The sequence below is a fragment of the Nannobrachium achirus genome (assembly GCF_963921795.1).
Source record: "Nannobrachium achirus genome assembly, chromosome: 16".
Taxonomy (NCBI): Eukaryota; Metazoa; Chordata; class Actinopteri; order Myctophiformes; family Myctophidae; genus Nannobrachium; species Nannobrachium achirus.
The window spans coordinates 44,726,767-44,751,322 of NC_137823.1; the positions used below are offsets into that span (position 1 = coordinate 44,726,767).

The 24,556-nt window shown below is 40.7% G+C and overlaps 4 protein-coding genes across 8 annotated transcripts in view; 1 reads left to right on the forward strand and 3 right to left on the reverse strand.

Moving 5' to 3' along the window:
* The window catches only part of tulp4a (TUB like protein 4a), a 46,439-nt gene extending 43,273 nt beyond the window's left edge, over positions 1 to 3,166 (reverse strand). For all 4 annotated transcript variants that reach the window (XM_080745116.1, XM_080745114.1, XM_080745115.1 and 1 more), the window contains exons 1-2: positions 3,126 to 3,166; positions 219 to 1,000 (exon numbers count right to left, since the gene is read on the reverse strand). The gene's annotated coding sequence lies outside the window, so the exon portion shown is untranslated. The remainder of the gene's footprint in view (positions 1 to 218; positions 1,001 to 3,125) is intronic.
* An 834-nt stretch (positions 3,167 to 4,000) lies between these two features.
* On the forward strand, positions 4,001 to 13,016 carry mrps10 (mitochondrial ribosomal protein S10; the record flags this gene model as incomplete). Its single annotated transcript, XM_080744964.1, has 7 exons — positions 4,001 to 4,072; positions 4,267 to 4,319; positions 10,552 to 10,624; positions 10,881 to 11,020; positions 11,140 to 11,248; positions 11,689 to 11,778; positions 12,318 to 13,016. The coding sequence occupies 7 exons, from the start codon at positions 4,001 to 4,003 to the stop codon at positions 12,405 to 12,407; spliced, it is 627 nt and encodes a 208-aa protein (XP_080601090.1). The 3' UTR covers positions 12,408 to 13,016.
* Positions 13,017 to 13,411: 395 nt separating this feature from the next.
* Positions 13,412 to 21,302, reverse strand: LOC308301225 (uncharacterized protein). 2 transcript variants are annotated; one of them, XM_080745126.1, is made up of 6 exons: positions 21,120 to 21,302; positions 18,921 to 19,009; positions 17,777 to 17,932; positions 17,277 to 17,423; positions 16,845 to 16,973; positions 13,412 to 13,707 (listed from the first exon to the last, which is right to left on the reverse strand). In XM_080745126.1, exons 2-6 carry the CDS (start codon positions 19,007 to 19,009, stop codon positions 13,599 to 13,601), a joined length of 630 nt encoding a protein of 209 aa, XP_080601252.1. In that variant the 5' UTR covers positions 21,120 to 21,302; the 3' UTR covers positions 13,412 to 13,598. The 2 variants fall into 2 exon arrangements, with proteins under 2 accessions (XP_080601252.1, XP_080601253.1); XM_080745127.1 differs by lacking the exon at positions 13,412 to 13,707 and adding an exon at positions 14,339 to 16,253 and having other exon boundaries at positions 17,777 to 19,009; positions 21,120 to 21,301.
* A 2,100-nt stretch (positions 21,303 to 23,402) lies between these two features.
* On the reverse strand, positions 23,403 to 23,915 carry msgn1 (mesogenin 1; the record flags this gene model as incomplete). The annotated part of the gene is made up of 1 exon (XM_080744965.1): positions 23,403 to 23,915. The coding sequence occupies one exon, from the start codon at positions 23,913 to 23,915 to the stop codon at positions 23,403 to 23,405; it is 513 nt and encodes a 170-aa protein (XP_080601091.1).
* Positions 23,916 to 24,556: the final 641 nt, after the last annotated feature.

Here is a 24,556-nt window from a genome sequence, read left to right on the forward strand (position 1 = left end):
AATCATTAGGAAAGACATTTTATTTTGGGGGGTGAACTACTCCTTTAAGTTATTTGTCATATCTGCCCTATGTGCAACTATTGTTTACAAAGCCGAAACAGACTAATCAGACACAAAACACAATTATAGATAGTTAATTGTAATCATTTGCTATGACAATTAGTCGTCAAGTAAATGTCATGATCGTGACACTGACAGACTGTGCCAGTCATACGTACCTGAGAGAAGACCGCAACTCTTCTCCGACAGGACCAGGACCACAACTATCCAGGACAGCGAGGCTTTATGTGCGCTTCTCCTCCCTGTCGGAGATGATCACACAGCGGCAACGGTGCATAGCAGCCAGGGACTTGAGATTGTCCCCTCGATCGGACTGTCCGGTTTAGAATACACTTGTTTATCGATGACGTTCTAAAAAAACATACGCTCAAGCAACTCAAAGTGATGCTTTGCTTGCAAGTCGGGGTTATAATACTACTGAACCGCGAGTAAAAGATGATAACAACAATGTAGTCCACATTGCATAAAAAGGAAGGAGGGGGAAAGGCACGCGTTCAAGTCATTGTGATGATGAGCTGCCGTCGTGGTCCATGATCGATGACAAGGCGACACATTACAGTACAAGATAAACAGTCAGATCACCGAAGCACTTTGTCTCCACCACGCACCGCACAGCCATGGAACAAAAACAAAGAGCTCACCCGAGTGTACACGTCGAAAAAAACACTAGACAAAAAAATATATATATATATCCGCGTCCACTTTTTAGATGCGTAAATTCAGCCACTGTTAGTCCGAAAACTCCCCGATGCTTCCAATTAAGTTGCGTTATGATCCATTTGTTCCTGTGATGTGATTTTGTGTCCAGACAGGGCTGTTGGGTGAGAGGAGGAGCAGGGACTCCTCGTCAGCTGTCAACCCACAGCAGCGCCGCACAGCCCGGCAGCGTCATTACGTCAACCTGCTGGACGCCGGATGATGGGATCCCATGGATGGAGCGCTGATGGAGGCAATAATAATAACAGACCAACAACAGATTCAGAACACTCCGTGTGAACAACCGCTGTCAAACCAAACACAATATTCATGTAGAATAGAATATAATGCAACTTATTGACTGTGAACAGCGTTGCTGTTTAAATAAGGCTGAAGAAGAAAGGGCGATTCGGGAGCGAGTGTCGTGAAAACGGGAGCAAGAAGGAGTGGGTGGCACCGTGGCAGAGAGGGATTAAGGGAAGGGTCTTAAACAGGGGGTCCTCAGAGCTACTACAGGTGGTCCTCCAAATCTTTGTGCGATAGAAACTTTATATTTACTCCTTTATATTATATTTACTAATTTATATTAACCACTTCGGCAAAGAGGTTTGGTGTAGAGGGAAAAAAAGAGCAGAGTATTGACGGTTCAAGTTGTTAAATATCTGAAAGCACAAATTGACATCACATGAATCCAAAATACACTGATGATTGTGCTGTCAAACAATTAAACTATATGGAAACTATGAAAAAGGTTGTGGGGTCCCTCCCAGCTTCATATCATCTCTCAACTAAGGGGTCCTTGGTCTGAAAACGTTGAAGACCCCTGGGTTAAGGGAAGAAAGTGGCAGGCAGATAGGCCTACAAGGATGCAGATCGATTGACAAAAAGACACTAGACAGACCAGGAGATAGACACACACAGAGAGACAGACACAGACATAAGGAGGATGCAGATTGAAAGACAGGCTACTGACAGACAGATAGATAGGCAATATCTATCTAGGATGGAGATTGACAGACAAGATTAGAAACAGACATGCAGACAAACAGATAGAAGGATGAAAGACTGAAAGACAGACAGACATAAGGATGCAGACAGACATAAAGATGCAGATTGAAATCCAGACAGACATAAGGATGCAGATTGAGGGACAGACAGACAGACAGACAGACAGACAGACAGACAGACAGACAGACAGACAGACAGACAGACAGACAGACAGACAGACAGACAGACAGGGATGCAGATTGAGAGACAGACAGACAGGGATGCAGATTGAGAGACAGACAGACAGACAGACAGACAGACAGACAGACAGACAGACAGACAGGGATGCAGATTGAGAGACAGACAGACAGACAGACAGACAGACAGACAGACAGACAGACAGACAGACAGACAGACAGACAGACATAGGGATGCAGATTGAGAGGCAGACAGAATATGCATCGGCGAATGATCCCTAAAAGACCCAAGCAGTGATACGTCATTAGACAATAATAAAAGCCCTAGACACAGTGGACTTTATCTACAGCTGGTCGATACAACGTTAGTTATGTATCAGAGAAGTGTTGCCACTCCGACAATAAGCAGTCCATGTCGGAATGGAGACATGTCGGAATGGAGAGAGCACCCCCTCATAAACACAACATTTATCGGATTAAGACATCAACAGGGAAAACCTCTAAATCTTTCCTAAAATGAAGACAATAATATATCATGTTATTGTTGCGCAGCGGAGGAGGGGGCAGGGCGATGCTGCTTCCACTGCCTGCAAAATGCAGTCTTCATTTAACTTAACAGTTCAATTTAACACTCAGTATTTGCTGAGCATTGACTAGCTGAGTAAAGCTAAATAAATAAAAGCATCAACCATCACTGGCTACCTCTTTAGCAGGCTAGCCAGGGAGGGAGGAGGGGTAGACAACAACAACAAACAAGCAACAATACACAGCACAATCCTCAGTGTTTGCCATGATCTGTGTGGAACCAAATGGATTTGGTTCCATTCGTACAGCCTCAGAGAGAGTTACATTGACAACCGTCGGGCTAGCCAACCCACAAAGAATGCTAACCGACTAGCAACTATTAGCTGAACCTGAACCACCACCATCATCATCATCATCATCACTGGCATTCAGCTAGCCTGCTCTCTCTCTTTCTCTCTGTGTGTGTGGCTAGCAGGTTAGCTTCAATGGATGTTGTTGGGTCTTAAAAAGAGGTCGCTGTTGATTCATTTCAAAACATACAGCATCTAACAGCAGCGCGGGGCATCGTGCAAGGCGTCAAAGTGTTGGAATGATGAGAGGCATGCGGTCAATAAAGGCTGATCAATGATCAATGGTCCAGTGAAGAGCTGCTGTCCTTACCTCGTCTTGTCTGCTGCTTCAGTGCTCTGCTCTCTCTTTCTCTCGCTCTCTCTCTCTCTCTGTGTGTGCTGCTGCCACTGGAACTGGCAGGGCCCGACCCCACCACCCTGTCTGTCACGTGACTGAGTGACACATGATGATGAGGATGATGATGATGGAGGAGAGAGAGATCTGGGAAACAGTCACTGTGATTTCTGATCTGTGCTCTATTCTGATTTTATTGTGAGACAAATAAAGGATGTGTGTGTACCTTTTTAAAGAATGTGTAGTTTTTATTTAAACAAATACATAAATGTGGCTGCCACTCATGTATGTAAGTGGCAGTACAAACAGCTTAAATCAAGATAGAAACAAACATAATATATATATATATATATATATATATATATATATATATATATATATATATATATATATCCCTTTTTTTCTTTTCTTTTTCAATAACACTAGTTTCTTGTTTCCAGATTAAATGGGGGAAATATTTGATTCAGTTATTGATTCCGTTGTGGCGATTGATTTATTTTATTTGACAAATTAATTATAATACATATTTTATTTTAAAGTAAAAAGTGCAGTGTTTGCCATAAACAACCTACAATGTAAAGGTTGACACATCCAATTACTCATCCACTAAGGCATGGTGTTTCCATTAATCCTTGGATGAGGATTATATATGGCATTATTCAGTTCTGATACATCTGCCCAGTAATGGTGAGCATGGCCACCTTGCTCCAACCACAGTTACTTACACATAACTCTATAAAATGTTGCATACAAAAAGATAACAGCTCAGCTCTAGCAATATATCTTCCAATCCACATGGTGGCAGCATTGGCAAGTCATCGCGTTCTTCTCTTCTCTCCTTTCAAACAATCATGGCGGCCTCCAAGCCTGTCGGTCGGCAGATTTGCTCTCTATCAAGAATCTTTGCTGGAATATCTACACTGGTAACGTTGTGGTGTTATATTTTTATTCTGCTCCACACTGTCACACTAAAGTGTTTTGCAGGACAAAGTTGCATGTTAGGAATAGGAATATTTAAATACATTGCTTAATTGTGGATTCTCCCCGTCTTAAGGGACCCCTCAGCTGTTTAATCTTTTTTAAAGTTTTCTAATGTGGCATTTATTATTATTTTAAGGGAACAAGAGGCCTGCGCAACTGTGGAGATCATCGGAGGTGGATAACCCGGCGGTAGGTACACCACGGCTAGTGTTGTCTTAAGTAGTCAAGTGTTTAAAATACAGCCATATTGTACAATACATAATAATAAATTAATGCATATTATACTTACAATACTTAGAGTTTATATATAGATTAATAACTCATATATTGCATCGACCTGCTGTTACATCCTAATCCAGCCAGTGAGGATTGCAGCTTAATTTAATAAGAATGTAAACTTCTATCTATAGGGGTAGGTAACTTTATCTCAAAATTGCTGTTATTATTATGAATTACTATATTACTATTGTGTTTTTCTTAAATTGAGAAAATAATCCATAATTCATATTAATGTGTTTTGGTACAGCAAAATTAGCCGCAAATTGCAACACTAGACCTTATTACTTCACTTGCTAATAAATAATTGTATTTACACCCTTTTTGCATTAAGTGTATTATTTAAGTATTACCATTAGCATGTCCGTTGGCCTGAGCACCTGCCTGAGTTAATCCATGCGTATGTAGTGAACTAGTGATACGCGGAAGCGGGGATTGAACCCGGGACTCCCACTCGCCAGTCCAACGCACAACCAGTCGTGCTAATAGGGCTGAGCCCGATTAGCAGGGCTGTTGTCGCTGGTTCATGGCTGGTACTAACTGTGGGGGCTACAATCACCCCCCTGATCTTTGGAGCGCGCCCTCGCGCTTCACACTTCACGCCGCGGACCGCCGCACACGACGTGGACCTGTCCCTCACGCGAGGATACCACGCTCCTCATCCTGCCGACAACGCCAGATTGTAGTGATACGCGGAAGCGGGGATTGAACCCGGGACTCCCACTCGCCAGTCCAACGCACAACCAGTCGTGCTAATAGGGCTGAGCCCGATTAGCAGGGCTGTTGTCGCTGGTTCATGGCTGGTACTAACTGTGGGGGCTACACGTACAACAACACTCCTCATAGCGCAACAGGCTATGCCCCTGCGTCTATTACAATTACGTCGTCGGCATAGGCCAGGACGACCAAGCGCTCACCCCCACTAGTTTTAATACCTGTTAGTCTTTTATCGTTTTTTATCTTTTTTAATAAAGGGTTAATTGCCAGAATATAGAGAGCTCCCGAAAGCGGACAACCCTGTTTTACTCCTCTTTTAATGTCAAAAGTTTCAGTCAAGACACCATTAACATTTACCTGAACTGTGGACTTTGAATACAGCAATCAAATTGATAAATTCCTTTTTAAAACCATAAGCTTTTAAAACCTCCCACAAATACTCCCTTGAAATGTAATCAAACGCCTTCTTTTGATTTAAACTTATAACATAAAATTCCTCTTTCACTTCACCACCAGTAATTTCTCTTAGAATCCCCAGGTTATCCCACATAAATCTACCCTTAATGGCACATGTTTGTTCTTTTTCAATTAGTTTTTCCAAATCGTTATTTAGTCTATTTACAATTATCTTAGCAAGTATTTTATAATCGATGTTCATCAGAGTGACTTGCCTCCAATTATCTAAATTATTCGCGGACCCTTTTTTATATAATAGGGATATAACACCATGATAAAAAGAATCATGCATTTTGCCCAACTTGACACCATCATTAAAAGCCGAGGTCAGCAGGTCCACCAAATCTTCTACACAAGAGAGATAAATCTCACTAGACAGGCCATCTCTTTGCCCTTATTTAACTGTGAGATAGCTTCCCTCACCTCATTTTTAGTTATTTCCCCACCTGCTGAATTAAGGCCAACCCCGCTCAGATCGATGGAGTCGAGAAAGCTATGCCTCTTTTACCACACCCAGTAAGTTTTGCACATCTTGGTCCCATCCGCCAGCTCGATTGAATGGGTGTCGGGCTGGAATGAGCTATCAAAGCTCTTGAACTTAGTGGGGCCTGTGGATTCTTAAATCGTCACTCCTCGCACAGGACGGTTAGTTCCCGTGTTCTGGGGACGATACTGGGGTGTCATTCATTCGCCCAAGTCCGGTTTCCGGACTCACCTGGTTCCTGAGAACCAGGTGAGAAGACCAGGTGAGAAGACGTCCCATCATCGACTTGATCATTTCAAAGGGTCCACAACTTTCACATGGATCGTCTTCGTTCCAGAACATGTCGTCTAGAACATGTGGTCCTTTTGGCGGGGGTGAGCGTTTTTTTGGCGGACATTTGAACTTCAGGTTTTCTTTTAATGTGCAAGCCTTAAGTTGTTGTAACACTTCTGGCGTGATGAGGCTGGTCTCAGCCCTACTAAAAGTGTTACACTTCTGGCCCCAGGTTTTTTTGACAGGGTGACGAGTTAAATACACCGCGGCAATTAGCCTCTTACTTGGGTCAAGAGGAAATGCATCCTTGACCGTGACTAGAACCAACCGATCCATATTGCCGTTAAGCAACTTGCTGTACCTGTAGATTTTTTCTGGTAACATTGAAACCACCAAAGGGTATTTCATCGGGTTGGTATTTCCGAAGAGGAAATTAAGGTACTCAACTTCTTTTTTTTCATTCGCTGGCAGAATTTGGTCGCTGTCAAAATATTGGTGAATCCCATAATCTCCCAGCTTGAATCTCCACAGGATCTTACCCAGGCTTGTCAACTCTCCTGGATTTCCCAGGAGTCTCCTGGATTTTGACCCCATCTCCTGGCATGCTCCTGGATTGGCAAAACTCCTGGATTTCTCCTGGATTTTGTATCAAACTCCCAAAATTCACCAGAACACAGGAAATTACATCTACTATGTTAATTTTTTTCTGGGGGAGGACCCCCAGACCCCCCGCTTTAGGGGTGGGGGCAATGCATGCAAGAAACATCATACAGATATTCACTTAAGTAATGACTTAAAGATGAGAAGTCATTATTAAAGATGTCCTTTGCTTCAGTCATCAAATCTGTACACCTACATTTGGCATTTTAGGCTGAAATTTGACCCATGCTAGTAAAGCAAGCCTGATAAAAGTATCAAACATGCACAAAATTCACCACAATACAGGAGATTAAATCTACTATGTTAAAAGTTTTCTGGGGGAGGACCCCCAGACCCCCCGCTTTAGGGGTGGGGGCAATGCATGCAAGATCATACAGATATTCACTTAAGTAATGACTTACAGATGAGACATCATTATTAAAGATGTCTTACTTTGCTGCAGTCATCAAATCTGTACAGCTACATTTGGCATTTTAGGCTGAAATTGTACACATGCTAGTAAAGTAATCCTGATAAATGTATCAAACATGCACAAAATTCAACAGAACACAGGAAAATATATCTATTAATACGTTTTGGGGAGAGCACCCCCCAGACCCTGGTTGGGGAGTTTCCGCGCACCCCCAAAAAAATAAATCTCCTGGATTCTGACAGTCCAATGTTGACAACCCTGATCTTACCGTCATGGTTGAAGCTGATTTTATCGGCAAGAAACTTGAGCAAAAGACGTCCGTTCATTGGATGTTTGCTCCCAAATGGAAGCGCATTCAGGGCCTCGACACTATCGGTACAGCGAATGTCTTCTTGCTGACCGCCAACGCATTTCGCTATTGGCAGCAACTTCATTGGGATTAAAATGAAGCAACGAAACATACCTCTGATCTTCTGTCAAGTCTTGTCCTCTTGGGTGAAACGAGAAACGGTCACAGAATTTAACAAACAAGTCCTGGTCTTATCTTCTGTTTTCTTGTACAATAATATTATACTAATTATTTTCCATAGATTAACCTATTATATAACATTTTTGTGACATCACAATAACGTCATCTCTCAGATGAAATTTAATTGGTTAATACCCATATGGGTAGCACTTTACAATAATGACCTGTTATAAATGATTTATAAACATTTATAAGCAGTTTATAGATGAGTAATAAACATGAACAAACTGTTTATTGACATTTGTAAATGTTTAACTAAACATTTATAACTGTTTTAAACATCATTTACATGATATTAGTAAGGTATTAGTAAGTAGTAAACTAATCATGAATAAACCATTTATATACATTTGTAAATGCTTACTAAATCATTTATAACCAATGCTAAAATTCACATAATGTGTAGGTAGGAATGCATTTACAAATGTCTGTTAAGGTGACCTCCATGTGTTGTGCATGTTTAATATACGCTTTGTAGATGTTATCAAGAGCCCCAAAGTGAAGGCTATTCATTGCGACCGTGAGGTCGCAAGTTACTATACAAACCTCCACCGGATGTCCGTCACGTCATGTCACGTCACGTCACGCCACGCCACGCCACACTTTTGGCCCTACTCTTATCTCTGGCACCGTTGCCCCTATCCATGCCAAACTTTGCACACACTCCTTGGCTGCCAAACCACAACCTCCACCCCTGATTTCTCACATGCCCCTCTTCTAGCGCCACCATGAGGTTGATTATCTCCTTACTGGTTATTTATATCTGTCTGTTAATGTGGCCTCCTTGTTTGTTCATGGTTATGCTTTGTAAAACATTCCTTAAATATCTATAAATCATTAGTAGATGTTATCAAGAGCCCTAATGTAAAGTGAAGACTATTCATTATTTACAACTGTCTGTTAATGTGGTCTCCATGTTTGTTCATGTTTAGCAGTTTGGCAAGTTTGGCATGGATAGGGGAAACGGTGCCGGAGATAAGAGTAGGGCCAAAAGTGTGACGTGACGTTATGTGAATTTTAGCATTGGTTATAAATGATTTAGTAAGCATTTACAAATGTATATAAATGGTCATATCCGCTTTATCTCGCACTCATCGTTTCTTCCCCGGTTTGCCAGACTGTATGCTGGGAGCATTTGACCAAATCACGGAGGCAACCGTCTGGCCACGCGAGACTAGTGTGACGCTGGCCCACGCACATTAACAGCCAGTGTTAAAACTGGTACCCTTGTCAACACCTTATTACTTCACTTGCTAATAAATAATTGTATTTACACCCTTTTTGCATTAAGTGTATTATTTAAGTATTACCATTAGCATGTTATAATTACAAGACTTCCGACAACGCCACCTCTGTTAAGAGGGAAAAAAAAGGAAAGAGGTGCACTAAAGTAGCGACACCTCGTAGGACACACAGGTTCGTAATTTCGGAGTACCAGAGCAATATAATATCGAGAGAATGGACCCGGACACCAAGTTAGAAAGTATGAACAAATCTTTATTTCTAAAATTACAGCGGCCTCTATCACGCCTTAAAACAATGTTTAAAAGAAAAAGAAACAATAAACCCTACTTATCCTGATGGTACCACTAAGTTAAAAAACCTAAAAATAATAATAATAAAAGCTTTCCAACCACCCCCCTTTATAACATTCGCTCGAGCAGTTAAAGTGCTTTTACTTATAGCTAGCCCTCCCTGGCCTGTGACAGCCTTGACTTATAGGGGGAATATCGATAATAATAGTGAATATGGCAAGGAGACTAATAGGATATCTATATATAATAAGCAGAACAATTAAGCAGATATAGATAATAACGGATATAGTGGAGAACGTCTACAGCAGGTATGGATGCACACAGTGGGACACAGTCACTCTCCGGCCCGTCTGCTTCTTCTGGTCCTCGTTCTGCGAACACAGAGAAGACGCCAGTATCTCTGTCGCTTCCAATATACTGCTCAATACTAGGTCGGTGGCTATAACAATAGTAGTGTACAGGAAACAAATACTCACAACGAGGCAGGCTTTATGGGCCTGCCGTTGCGAGTAAATCGCACGACACTACCAAAAGCCACTGCGGACCCCTCTCGTCTGGTTCGCTCGCCTGGACCTCCTCTGCTGGCACCGCTTGGTCCCGAGGGCACTGGCTGACCCCACTGCGCTCCTGGACACCCCGATCACGATCTGGAATCGCTGTACTGTAGAGTTCTAGTTTAGGTTCAGATAAGAGTTCATTTACTGTTCAGTTTCATTTGCTCAGAGGCTACACGGTTATCCGGCTCCACAAGCCGTTAACTGTCCTGCTGTTCTGCCTCAACCTGCTCACACGGAGCTCCACACCGTCCGTCCGTCTCCTTTGCCGTTCAACAATACAAAAATCTAGTGTTCTAGTGCAATTTGCAGCTACAGCAAAATGTAGGCAATACATCTTAACTGGTGCATTATCAGTTGGTGTTATATGATTGGAATTAAGGCACCAACACTTCAATTTATCACCAAGAAGGCTACTTATACTAAAACAAAATTGCAGTCCATTTCCTCAAGTACATTACATTTACTTGTACTTAAAACTATATTGACAGCTGATGTTATAAACCGTTCCTTTCTTGGCTTCAGACCACATCTCCCGCTGGCACCGACGGCTTCCTTTCATGCCGGAATATCATCTTGGTCGACTCCGTCATCATCAGTGAGGCATTAATCTTTTCTCACCACAGTCTTTTTGCAAACTTGGAGGCAATTACATTTAAAACCACATTGTACTGAACATTTAGTTTTAGCATAATACACTTACATTCATGTATGTAGAAGTATATTTCTATACAGGACACACTGGAGGCATGCACACTGTTCTCACTGCTTTTGAGGAGTTATTCCTCAGCAGCAGTCAGTGATAGTCTTCTTTCTCATCAAGGACTTTATTTTTTATTTTGTCTCTTTCTCAGATTACAGTCACAGAAGAGCCAGACACACTCTTCCAGAAAGTGTCTGTGTTGGTAAAAGGCCATGACAAGGCTGTCTTGGACAGCTACGAGTTCTTTGCTACTCTGGCAGCCAAGGAGCTTGGTATTACGCTCAGCAAAGTGTGAGTCTCAAGAAGAAATTGTCATGGTTTTCACACATGAAGACAAATATACTAACAGCAATATTAATTCACCATGCCATGGCCTATTTTAAATTCTATGTTTTTTCCGTCTACCTTAGATTTGAACCTCCAAAGGACATTGAGAGGCTTACACTTTTGAAGTCTGTCCACATTTTTAAAAAACACAGGGTGCAGTATGAGATGAGGACACATTACAGGTGCATCGAGGTAAGGATCTTGAACTTACACCTGATTTATACTTGTTATACTTGTTTACATTCTGTATCACGCACCGAAAATAGCATATCTATAAGCTCACCACGCGTCATAGTTGCTTGTAGATCGTTATTTTCGATACATGACACGGCACGAACAAAGTAAAACTGGTCCACTCACTTCATTTGTGTTATGGAGTCATCATGTTTAACACAATCTGACTAACCATCATCAAATAAAAGGGAGAAACAGCGCCCTCTCTGTTTTGTTCCTTTTCTCAGTCTGTTCTTGAGAGACTATGTTTAACATAACCAAAACCCATTTAGATTCAAGTTAAATTTTGCTGTGGCAACACACACTCACTCACTCACTCACTCACTCACTCCCTCTCTCGCTCAATGTGTAGATCTGTTGAATTGAGACTCAATGTACTGTACCTCTCCTTTCTCTAGCTGTCCCATATTACAGGCTCCACAGCCCAAGTGTACCTCGAATACATCCAGAGGAATCTACCAGAAGGTGTTGCCATGGAGGTCTCGAAGGTGAGCATCTATGAATTAGCTCTACACCAGAAAGGCACTCTAGAGAGAATGCACATTGTTTGTTTTTTGTTTGTTTTTTTAATTTATTTTTTCAAAATCCGAAATCCGCAAAAAAAAAAACGTTTTTCAGGGAGAGAGAGAGAGAGGAACGAGAGAGAAAGCGCGGACCCAGTGTCGACAGCTGCGAAAAATTGAAAAAACAAAACTAAAAAAATAATAATACGCACACGACAGTGAAAACGTGATTGACATAACATGAGGTCAATTCTTTTATTTATGAGCTCTGAAATTCGCACAGATATTTGGCCGAAAAAACACAGCAGTGTGCAAAGACCTCAAAATTCCAATGTTATTCTGTTTGCATCATTCTTTGTAAACAGTAAAACGCTTTGTTTCCTCTCTCTTTTTCTTCTTTTTTTTTTACTTATAAGGATCCATGAACACTCGCCAAATTAAATTAACATTAAGGATTTTACAGTACTTTGTATATTGAGATATTTTTGTTTTGATGACTCCAACATTATTGTCAATGTTTTCAGATGGCTATGGAGCAGATTCCTGAACACATTCTGGAACCCATGTGGAAGGACCAGCCCACTGACAAGAACTCCGGTCAATCAGTGTCATGAACAGCTGCATTTTTATTAGCTCTGCAGCAAACAGTGTGTTGGGAAGAGGCCTCAGCAAAAGATATTTCAATGTTTAAAAGTGTTTCTGTTGTTTGTTATATCAACATTGCTACATAAATGTGGTTACTCTGAATGTAGAAAAACGACCAGCACACACAAATCATTATAAATGTTTGTTTATTGAATAATCTGGATACACAAACAATAGATTAAAGCAAAGTGGTTTCTCGCCCACTTGTGGAGTTATGGAATAATAATAGATTAATTATACTGTGCATTCCACCTAAATGGATCAGATGTATTCATGTTTCTCCACTCTGTTTATCCAGGTTTTTCATTTTAATTAGCCACATTATAGCTAAAGAACCTGGGAGGCTATGCAATTCAAAATTGTTTTCCCACAAAAATAAATTCCTCACAGTTGTTTGCTGCTTCCTCACTTTATTTATACACCATTTTGGGTTAATCCTGCTTGACTGGGCTTTCTTTCCAGTTATTTGAACTACTGTACTAGTTCAAACATTATTCAGGGGTTCTCATTTATTTGGCTCTTAAGCCATAAGCCCTCATACTATATACTGTACATATATTTGGCCTGATGTGATTCTATTGTCTTATCAGTTGATCCAGACTGACTCACAAGATTAAAATCACTGGCATATTTTTATTAAACAAAGAAGAAACAGTTTAATATACAAAAGGTTGAACATTTTGTTGGGTCAGCTTGGTGGCTAGGCTAATCTTAATATGAAAGCAAAGCGAAATGTGTGGACTACCAACATCTGGCATTTTCATATAACAATAAGTAATGCAATATTAAATCCTAGAATCTGTGTATAATCGTATTGGTAGATAGAGCTGTTGTCTGCATAACTGCAGTTTTACCAATAATTATGAATGTAAAAGTTTGCTTCTGAAATGAAGTGTTTGTCTTTATGTTTGAATGAAAATGAAACACTTAAACATGTCTACATAACCCCTAATTCTATTGATATGCAGTTAAAGACTATAACAATTAGAATTGTTTAAGAAAATGTTGTTATATTTTAATCAAACTAATACTAATTTGTATCTCACCTGATTCCACGTATCTTATGTTTCAGTAGTTTTCTCTGCTTCCATCCTGAAAAAGAGAATCTCCAGGCAGGGAGGGAGGGATATAGGGATTCAGACACAAGATGAAGCTCACCTTTATTGAGAGAAGAGCTGGACCTCAGCTGTGATGTCACATTTTGAAGGAGGGGGAGATATGGGAGCCGGGGTCCTTGGGCCTGGTAGGATTACTGTACTGTGTGCCCCCCTTCAGGAGACAACAACAGTCAGTCTGTTAACAATCAGCCACAGGGAGCAACAGAAGGGATTGAAAGGGTAGCAGAGAAATACACTGAAGTGCTAGAGAGGGGAAAGGCAGACAGAGGAAGGGAAAGGTGCAACACCCTGAGATGGACAGGTCCCTGTGAACCCCCTGTCGATGTTCTACGGCCATGTTTGAGTAACTTGCAGTCTCTGAGTGGCTTGGTGGTTAAACTCAGTGTCCCATCCAGAGATAATGGCGTGTCCTTGTTTGTGTCAGTGTTGTATCACATCTAAATAAATGCCTACTCATAGGATTGTGCTTATGCACCATACTCATTGTTCTTTTGCGATTTTATTAAATACCTCAGATTAATAGGCAATGCATGAATTAACTTTTATTCAAAACTTTTATTCAAAGACTTGCAGAACTTAGGAAGAGCTAAACAATTGTAAAGACTATATAATCCATTATCCATTATATGCCAAAGCACATTGGATACAAAAAGCATTCCTACTGTAGTAAAAAACTAAAATATATTTAATTAAATGTTTAACTTTTATTAGTAATCATGCTATTCTATGTTAAGTATAGCCCTTTCATGCAAAAAAAGCATGAAAGACTAGAGGTTTGGGGGAAGAATAATGCATGACACTGACCAAAATAGTTTTCCAGCTACAGTATTTGCTAAATGTTCTTGACCTGATTTGAAATATAGCTAAAACTGCTGACATAAGGCTCTCCTTTAATGATTAAACATACAGGTCATATCAGAGTGTTCTTTGTTGGTGCTCCTTTGGGGAAGACGCTCTCCTTTTAAACATGCTACCACTGGGATTTAAGCTTTAAGATATATAGTTCTGTGAAAAAGCATTTCAGTGCTTTCAAGTGGAATAGTTGCATGTCCTCCAGTCAAACAATGCTTGGTAGGTGGTTATGTGGTAGTGTCCCTTCTTTGAGTGAGATTCCTTTTCCGAAGAAACAATACTGTTCTACTAAACGATACAATGAATTTCCAAGACCTTTCTGGTCTGCAGTGATAACAGAATTCAGCCCTCAGCAAATCTATATCTATACTGATAAGTCTCATTTAGCATACCGTTCATTTTATTATGATTTAATATTTCCAATAAGAGCTCTTGGTCCTCCAAACTATAGCAAAAAAAATATTTTAAATATTAATAATCAGGATGTTTGCAACAGTCCTTAAATGGTATCGCTATCAAATGTTCAGGTGGTTTCAAATATCACAATAACGTATATAGACGTATACAAAATCAGACCAATGAGTATTTATATAAGTAATAGTAATATTTGGATGTCATCCATTCTTTGATAAATTGCAGATATGTTGCAAACTTGTAATAGGAACTGTCAGACTTGACTGTGAATGAATAATAAAAAGAGAAGTTGAGTTTATTTTTACTTTTATTTTTTTCTTCATGACTAGGCATACCTCTTGAAAGGGTTCAAAAACACATTCACAAATTCACAAAGGTTATGTTAATTACAGTAAATAAAGAGTATATAACACTTCAAAAAACTAGGTACAGTAAATCAAAATTCCTTATACTTAAGTGAAGCAAATATGGAGTTTGCTTTCATGTATAAATGCTTGTAGATATATCATTCAGGATAGTATCCATTCATAATGTTGTCTTTGACCCATTAACGCTATAGATTGCTGAACACAAACATGTATCTCCCAAACAGCAATACTCATGACTTAAACTAGCTGCACATTAATGATATGAGAGATATAACATTAAATAATCATGTATACTTGACATGTAACTTGTGTTATCACCTGAAAATAGTGCATCTAAAATAGCATTTTTTTAGATGCTGTACTGCCTGGTGAGGTTATAATACAAAACTATCTCCATGTAACAAAGGAAACATTAGGGAGGTCCAAGTGTAAAAACTAGTCAACACTGGTGCTTGAGGGCTGTTCTCTCCTTATCTTTCACTTGTATTCTCTCACTCTCACAAACAGTGTCACCCCATTTTCTGTTCATTTAGGGTCAGATGAATATCTTAAGGCTCACAAGGTGACCACTACAATAACCACAGAACATAATAAGGAACTTCAATGACAAGAATTTGGAGGACAACGGATTCTGTGGCAACCTCAACTCAACTATTTCACAGTACCAAGACCATGTCTTTAACAGTAACAGAAAGTGAGAATGCACTTTACACTGTTATGGTATGAGGCATCATAAGTGTCTTGTGTTCATTTTTACATTTGGCTCTTTCTTTGCCAGTAAACAATATCAATAAGCAAACATTTGGCTACAGAGTGTTTTGTTAAGATATTCAAAATATTTTTTATGATACACAGTTCAGGGGCAATTCTTTTTTTCTTTTTCTTTCTTTCTTTTTCTTTTTTACTCAATACACCTCTGTAGGCCCACTACTACAGAACAAGCGCTTGATTATAAATTTAGGGCAGGATGTGTTAAAATCGTCGGCCACCAGGGGGCCCTGGCCACCTCTGGCCTCTGCCATGTGGGGGTGGAGGTGGAGGAGAGACTGGTCCATTGTGGTAGCTGTGTAAAAGGATAAAATCACACATTGGATTCTAGGCTTTAGGCCAATATGGGGCACACTCTGATAAGAGCGGCAAGCCCTGATATTTTATTCTGAAGGATACTCTCACATCTATAACTGCAGTGTGCTTTTGAGAGGCAGGATAAAAAATGTTTTCTATATTGTTCCATGCACTATTTAAAAGTCTGGTTGTACAGGTCTGGTTGTACAGGATGTACTGCTTTAATTTACAACTGCATTAATGTACTTTTATTAAATACTGATAGTATTAACTTTACAACTGGGGCAAAATGGTATGTTTAATTTGTACTTATTAATTACAATCTTAGAAGAGGAATAAATTAGAAAATTAGGAGGCAAGTAATCATGAAGGAAATCAAGTTGAACATGTGACACCAAGGATGTAGAAAAGAGGGAGGGAAAGAAGTGGATGGCATTGAGTAACAAGACCGAAATGGAGCTCTAAGCGAGGGCTCACATGCCAACCTGCTAGATTTAAATCGACAGAGGCAGTCTAACGGTGTGCACGTCAGGAAATAGTGAAGAGAAGTATGACCTAACTAAAGTTCAAATAATGTAGACAAACTTACCCTCTTGGGCCTCTGGGGTGGAAGTGGCGTGGGGGCCCAGGGGGTGGCATTCCTCGCCCTCTTGGGTGCGGGGGGCGGCCCCTGAAACCAGGGTGGCCAAGAGGAAGAGGTGGAGGAGGGAGGCCGCGCCTGCAGGGGAAGAGGTGAGGTGCAGTATTTCAGTGAAACTTAAAGACACAGAGATTGCATTTTAAGACAAGCTCATCAAATATTCCCCGCACTTTTCATCAAGACCCTTAGACTACAGATGTATGTCGCAGAAGGGACAATACATGTATGTTCCCTTTCCCCTCTCCCTCAAGAGGCCTTGACTTTTGCCAGGCCACAGTTGTAAATAAGAATTTGTTCTAAAATAGTTTTTCCTTGATAAATAAGGATGAAATAAAAATGGAATAAAAAAAAAGTCTACGCTACTGTGAAGGGAGCCGTCACCTGTGCATCGGTGGGAAAGGTGGCCCTCTGAGATGCATGGGTAACGGTGGAGGGGGCGGCGGGCCCATGCCCATGCCCATGGGTCCACCCCTACCTCCTCGATGGCCTCTAAAGTCTGGATATGGCCGCATCCTGCCCATCCCTCGCCTGCAATGGAAAGCCAGGAATCACATATGGGGGAAAGAGTTATCCAATCATCAATGAGTTGTTTAAATCCATGGATAACCAGGAATAACATTACATGGCAAAAGCATTAAAACTGTGTTTCCTTGCACAAATACTATTTTTATCGCTGTCATGTACATGCTCTTTGCAATGGTGTGACACAAATTGAAGAACAAGACCAGTACTCCATTTCCTCCCACCAAATCAATCTTATTTCACCACATCTTGTTAGTGATTACATTGTACTAAAAAGTGCCATAACCCTGAGACAACCCTGTTAACAAAATATTTTACACATTTGATAAGACATTAATTAACCAGCTCCAGTACAATACCTCATAGGCATAAGGCCGTTTGTGACAGCGTCCCTCCCTCTACCCCTTCCACGTAGAGGTGGGCCAAACCCTTTCATCATCATCATGCCCCGTCCACCACGCATGCTTCCTCGGCCCATCCGACCCCCTCGACCACGAGGCTTAAAGCCACGTCCCCTGGAGAGATGAGAAGCAACAAAAAACAAACAAGCCATTACAGATAGAAATTGCAATCGCAAGATGAGGCGTACCATATTGGAACCTGCATCTACCATAGCCACTTTCTTCAGCCACCGAAAAAAAAAGAAGCAAACTAAAGCTGTGTTGTCTAGGTAACCACTTTTTAATTCATATTACTGTTGTTATAACATTTTATTGTGTCCCTCCTCCATCCTTTATTTGCCCTGGGTGAGGTGAGTGATAAGAGGACTAAGAGGGTGATATCAGCCCTAGCGGTCAGATAACTGTTATCAGCACTTGGGTTAATATAGCTATCTGACCAATTACAGCGCACTGAACTTTCAGTGATTAACTCAGCATGTCAAATTCAATAAAAGCAGTCATCAAACACGGCCCTGCAGATGGTTTGGTATAATTAACATATGAGGTTATCCAGGTGCAAAGGAACAAAACCGAGCAGAAAACAGCTGGCAACCTTCGTCCACAGCACCTGTTATGTTCTCAGCCAACTCCCTCCTCACCCACAGCTCCCAACCTTTTTTCTTTCTTGGAGGCTCCCATTCTTGCATCTGATAAAACTGTGACACCCCATATATGTGTGCACAAGCGCTTGTTTTTCAGACATGCTAACAAACCACTTAAGCCTAAAGTAATGCGAGGCGTTATAAACTTCGATCTGATATTTATGAAAGAAATTATGTTACATGTGGGAGTTAGCTATTGAGTTTGTGCTACAAAACATAGTAGAAACACTGCACTATAGGAAATCCAAATGAGACGACCATTTAATTTGCCGGCACAGTGACTTTCTGACAGTTAGGTTAATCAAAAGCAATTTTCTTATTGTCTTGATAAATAAATAGGGCTATGATAAACCACTTATCGCCCGGTATCCATTTTTTCCCTAAGCATCTAACCTTGGGCAAAGACAAATGCTTGGGTGAAAGTCTATATGGAACGTATCTCATGTCAGCAAATGACCAACCGAGCTTTGTTTCCTGTTACTGGTTCCTCAGACGTATCCTTAGATGATTCCATGGTTTCTGGTACTTGCTCTTCTGTGTCTGCATCCATCTGGAAGAGATCACAAAGTCAACTAATAATAAATGATTTGATTGCCATGTTAACAATATAAAATTATCATAAGATTGATGTTGCAAAGTACTTTATGCCTACTCTATTACATAATTTGTCTTTTTAGCTGTATTGTTTCTAATCTGTCCTGAGTCACTTCACAAGGCCTTTACCACATTAAAAAAGGGGAAAAACAAAACCAAGTGTGTAGGAAACTCATACAGCCTATGTTCAATAGGTTTATATTTGTGTGAGCACACCATACTTTAAACACCAGTATACACAAACATAGCCTCACAGGCCATCCCGAGCTACATCATCACCAATGTGCTTCTGGGAGAGTCTGGCTGTTGCGAGGCTAACACAAACATGCCTTGTTTTTGTTTTGTAATGTAATTTCCTGTGTGGTATGAACCTTTTCCTGTGTAGTATGATGTTTTCATGTGTGCTTTGTATATAGTAATAGTATTTTTGTGTTTGCATCTTGGTCTATGTTCAGTGAGAGGAATCACAAAAATATCTTTAATATCATGGTATTACCAATCAGTTCTGACCCAGAAAGTGTTCCTCCACCACACTTTCACCTTTTACACTTCTCTCTAAAATTGTACAACGTTACAAAATACAGCAACAAATGTTCACTCTGTTTACCGTAAATGCAAGTACACACACTTCACAGGTTTATTGTTGAACTATATGGTGACGTATTTTAACAATGGGAGAGAAAGCTGCACTCAACAGATATTTGAAACATTGCATTATAGCAATGTATTTGGCTAGTATCAAGTCTATAGTTGGGCTTTAAGACTAGGCATACCTTCCATAAAGCCAGTGGCAGCTTTGAGACTGCAGCAGTCCAAAGCTGATAGTGGGGAGATTATTAATAGATCACATGCCAGTCAGTCAATACTATAAAATCTAACACGGTAACACCTGCAACACAGCTGAACTGGAACAGGGAGACACAAGGACTAACTGCATCCAATACAAATAGAATTATTTTTAGATGGAATTCAACTGGGTGATGTAGCCTACTTTTTAGTATTATTTGATTCTTTGTGGAATGGCATGTAACTTTGGGTTTTTAAAAGAGACATACATAAATTACTGTTATTATTAGCCTATTATTATTATGACTTGTACCTTGATCGTTTCTGCACACAGGGAGGAAACAGTATGAGTGACACAAACACCTATTACTTATCTAGGGCACACAACTGACTGTCTCAACTTGCTCATTCTGACATGCATTTGGTAATGACTTAGAATTTGCCTCAAGGACATGCGTCCTACATAGAAGAATGTGTTGATAACCTCCAGGATAATTGGGTTAATTCTGTATTAAGAGGTTGCATTGTATTAGAGGTTGTCAAACTGGTTGTTGTCACTTTGTGTTTAGGAATATGATGTGGATTGCACTTAGCCTCGTTTAAACAAACTAATATAGGCCTGTGACAGCTGTTAATATAATATAGGCTATACTATATATTTACAACAAGCAAGAAAACAGTGAGATCATATTCCCCCAAATTACTCCAAGATTAATGTAACACAGATATTATTATTAATTTAGCATTCAGAGCACTTAGATTTGGGCACTTTAGCATTCACAGAGCACTTAGATTTGGGGACTACCATGCGAATATTCCCCGAGGAAAAGCTCACTGAACCATATTTAGAGCTGCTATGATGGTAAAAATGTTACCTTTCTTCGTGTGTTACCAGTTACCACCACTATCTATAACAATGTGAGCGGATGTATTCTATTTATAACATTGTGAGCTCTTGGTAGGCTAAAAGCATCCTATTTATTGCTCAACTACAATCTTGGTAGGCTAAAAGCATCTTGCTCAATCAACTACAATGCAAATCACCTTTTAGGCCTGCAAAAAAAGAAATTACATCTTTCCATTGCGAGGCATCAAAATCGGTCGCGACTCGCTAATTATATACAACACGATCACCGTGTTTCGAGAAAGAAAATAAAAAAGAAAACAAGGCTTGCACATTAAAAGCCTAAGAAGTATCTAAAATCTGTTGATCTTATACAAGAAGGGGCGTTTCTTTGATTTACAAAGCTTTGCTGTGCAGCAGGAATGTCGTTACTTACAATCGTGGCGGATTCGAGGTAGTTCCGGAAAAATATACTCTACGGAGCCACTCTGTGATAACAAAAATAATTCTTAGATTTTTATTTTTTGTATTTTTTCATGTACAAAATAGTCTTCTTAGCTCCTAGTTCCTCCCACGCTTTGAAATGGCGGCTTCTGCAGACCCAATCCATCCAGGGTTGGGATGTCTTTGTGGGGAATACATTGTACCAGAGTCCCGCCTACGGGGAAAACACCGGAATCTGATTGGCTGCTCATTTCTCTCGCTGTATTCCCATTGGTGGAGGATAGATCGACATCTGATCGAGATGCTTGGCTGCCCGTTTTACGTGGCTGCTGAAGTAGTCCGGGAAAAATGGGGGTGAACGTGGATTCGCCTGTAAAAGTTCTTTTCTCAACTGATTCTTGTAGCTTGGGGTCACCTCTTAAGGATTCAAGAGGATGACCAGTGATATCCATTGAGCATTTTTTATTATTAACCCCTTAATGCCTGAAACATGGGCTCCCATTGACTTTCTATACAGGAGGAAAATACCCAGAAAAAGATTATTTTTCGGGGTATTTAAGGAGGATCTGAGGGGTCTAACTAGGGGTTTGTCATGATGCTGAATCCATTGCAGGCATTTGTTTTGCACAAAAAACATTCCGTGGGCTAGAAATAGCCTCAGAAAACAATACACGTATGGGTGAGTATTCATGTTAGTCGGAGGCCTTAGGGGTTTTTTTTCTCGTGCTAATCAGTCTGAAAGTGCAAAATTTTGCACAGATGTAGCTCAGGGCTTGCTCTAATGATTTAGCTAGGGCGCCCGAGTCTGCGACATTCGGGGTCGCCACAGCGGCCAAATCAAGTTGGGCTCCCATCGACTTTAGTGATGAAAAGTGATGAGTCATCACTTTTCAGAGTTTTGTGGGTGTTGTGGTGACCCTGAAGGTCGCCGACCTAGCTAAATCATTAGAGCATGCCCTGAGCTACATCTGTGCAAAATTTTGCACTTTTAGACTGATTAGCACGAGAAAAAAAACCCTAAGGCCTCCGACTAACATGAATACTCACCCATACGTGTATTGTTTTCTGAGGCTATTTCTAGCCCACGGAATGTTTTTTGTGCAAAACAAATGCCTGCAATGGATTCAGCATCATGACAAACCCCTAGTTAGACCCCTCAGATCCTCCTTAAATACCCCAAAAAATAATCTTTTTCTGGGTATTTTCCTCCTGTATAGAAAGTCAATGGGAGCCCATGTTTCAGGCATTAAGGGGTTAATAATAAAAAATGCTCAATGGATATCACTGGTCATCCTCTTGAATCCTTAAGAGGTGACCCCAAGCTACAAGAATCAGTTGAGAAAAAAACTTTTACAGGCTAATCCACGTTCAGCCAAAAATCACCCTTTTTTTCCCGGACTAAAGTGGTTCATTGATAAACCCCCAAGGCCCAAGTTCAAATCATTTCACGCGTTTATCGTTAATGAGTAGGCAGGCCTACTAGCCCAGTGGTTCATTTGAAAAGATATGCCAGGGACCCATAACAGAATACTTTTACAGCTCCAGCAGTGATTTTTAACCATTTTAATTTCAGGGACTCCCAGTTTGACATGCATAACAGGCCTAGGCTATGGAATCCCATTTAATGGCATTTCTATCTCTGGGAGACTGGGACCCCAATTTATTGCTTAATTAATGTCAATTAATTTATCTCTTGAGAGTGACAGAGTGTACAAATGGAACCAAATGAATTCCATTAGGCTATGCACTCTCTGAGTTACAGACCCATAAGTGTCCATTTGGTTCCTCACTATCATTTAGCTGGGGACCCCCTGGAACTCCCTCAAGGACCCCTGGTGGTCCCCGAACCCCACTTTGAGAACCAATGAATCTAGCCTATAGGATAGCCTATGAATTGGCAACAATCTGAAATATTATGGTCACAGTGTTTAGGACTGACAATATAAAACACGAACGAAGAGATTTCCAGCATATAGATTTAATTATCAGTTCATATAGGCCTAGGCCTACAATTTGATGTCCCATATCAAAAGTCCCATATAGTCTACAAAACAATTGTCAAGTGCCCACTGTAGAATATTTACACGAGGGGCAAATATAAGAAAAACATAATAACGACATAACATAACACAAATATAATATTAACCTTGAACAGTTACATCATCACAAAACGAAACAAACCAAATATTAAACAAAAGATCATCACACCAAATCACCAAATGCCGAGCGTCGGCTTATGCGTAAAATGTCACTGTGTGGTCCGATTTTACGCACATTACGCGCGGTCCAAAATGTCCGAAAGTGTGTTGATGTAGTCAATGGTGTATTTCAGGGTCTGTATTTTGGTCAGCGGTTGTCCCTTCTTGCTGTAGTGCGGCGGCAGGTAGTCGCGGAGCTGGTGCAGCGCTTCTGCGAGACTCCTCATCCTCATCTTCTCCCTCTCGCTGGCCTTCACGCGCGTTTTGACCGACATCTTCTGTTGCTTGGCCTGACTCTGGTGTCTTCTCGCCGCACGGAGAGCCGCGCTGCTGTGGTGTCCTCCCGGGAAACCAAATGAGAAATCCATGGCGTTCTGAAGCCCGCACGAGTTGTTGGAGGACGTCTCGGGCGAAGAGCACATCGAGTCGAAGGAGGATTGTGGCGAGTTGGAGTGAAGTGAGTCATCTCTAAACCCACCGGGCTCAAGGAGTGAGTCTTGGTCATCTCCGAACACACTTGATTGGGTTTTCCAGTCCCACTCCTCCAATATTTTGGCTGAAGCGGAATCGACATCTATGGCACAATCCATGTTAGAAATAATCCTGTCAGGTTCTCATGCAGCAAGGACGGTATTCGGGGTGGATGGCAGCAAATTCTGATCGACGGACTGGTTGCCCGTCCGTTTTTATAAGGAAGAAGATCCCCGGGAGTTTATGAGTTCACAGCTTGGGCGAAATGAAAGTTCAAAGAAGAACTCAAGTGCCAAAATGTGACCTTCTAGAAGGACGTCGTTGGTTGTCACTGCGGTGCGAATAAGGTCAAATAGACTGATAATGTGTAATAGAAAGAAAAATAATTAGATTGTCCTCGGTGTGAAATGGGTCTTTAAGACGGCATGACAACAATTATCAGTTTGATGTGATCTGCCTATTGATGTGATCTGCCTAAAGGAGTGAAAGGATGCAGTTACACCTGGGATTTTGACACCTCTCTGGTAAGTCAGGCGTGCGTGTGTCTTCTGTCTGGAAGGTAAACATGAGGAGGGTAATAATGATGATGTCTGAACAGTGGTGGAAAAAGTAGTCATGTAGAATGTCCCATGTAAAGTTTTCAAATGTAGAAATAATAGCCTATCTATGTATAGCCTATATAGGGCTGAAGTGTTTATGCAGGCTATGTTTTGTAGCCTAATAATGATCACAATCTAGAAAGTAGGCCTAAGTAAAGTTT

What these genes read in the sequence shown, in the direction of transcription:
- LOC308301225 (XM_080745126.1), bottom strand. Translation starts at nt 19,009, where the DNA reads ATGGATGCAGACACAGAAGAGCAAGTACCAGAAACCATGGAATCATCT. An exon ending in GTAACAGGAAACAAAGCTCG is followed by an intron (nt 17,933 to 18,920) that starts GTTGGTCATTTG and finishes TCATCTCTCCAG; the next exon opens with GGGACGTGGCTTTAAGCCTC. An exon ending in AACGGCCTTATGCCTATGAG is followed by an intron (nt 17,424 to 17,776) that starts GTATTGTACTGG and finishes TTTCCATTGCAG; the next exon opens with GCGAGGGATGGGCAGGATGC.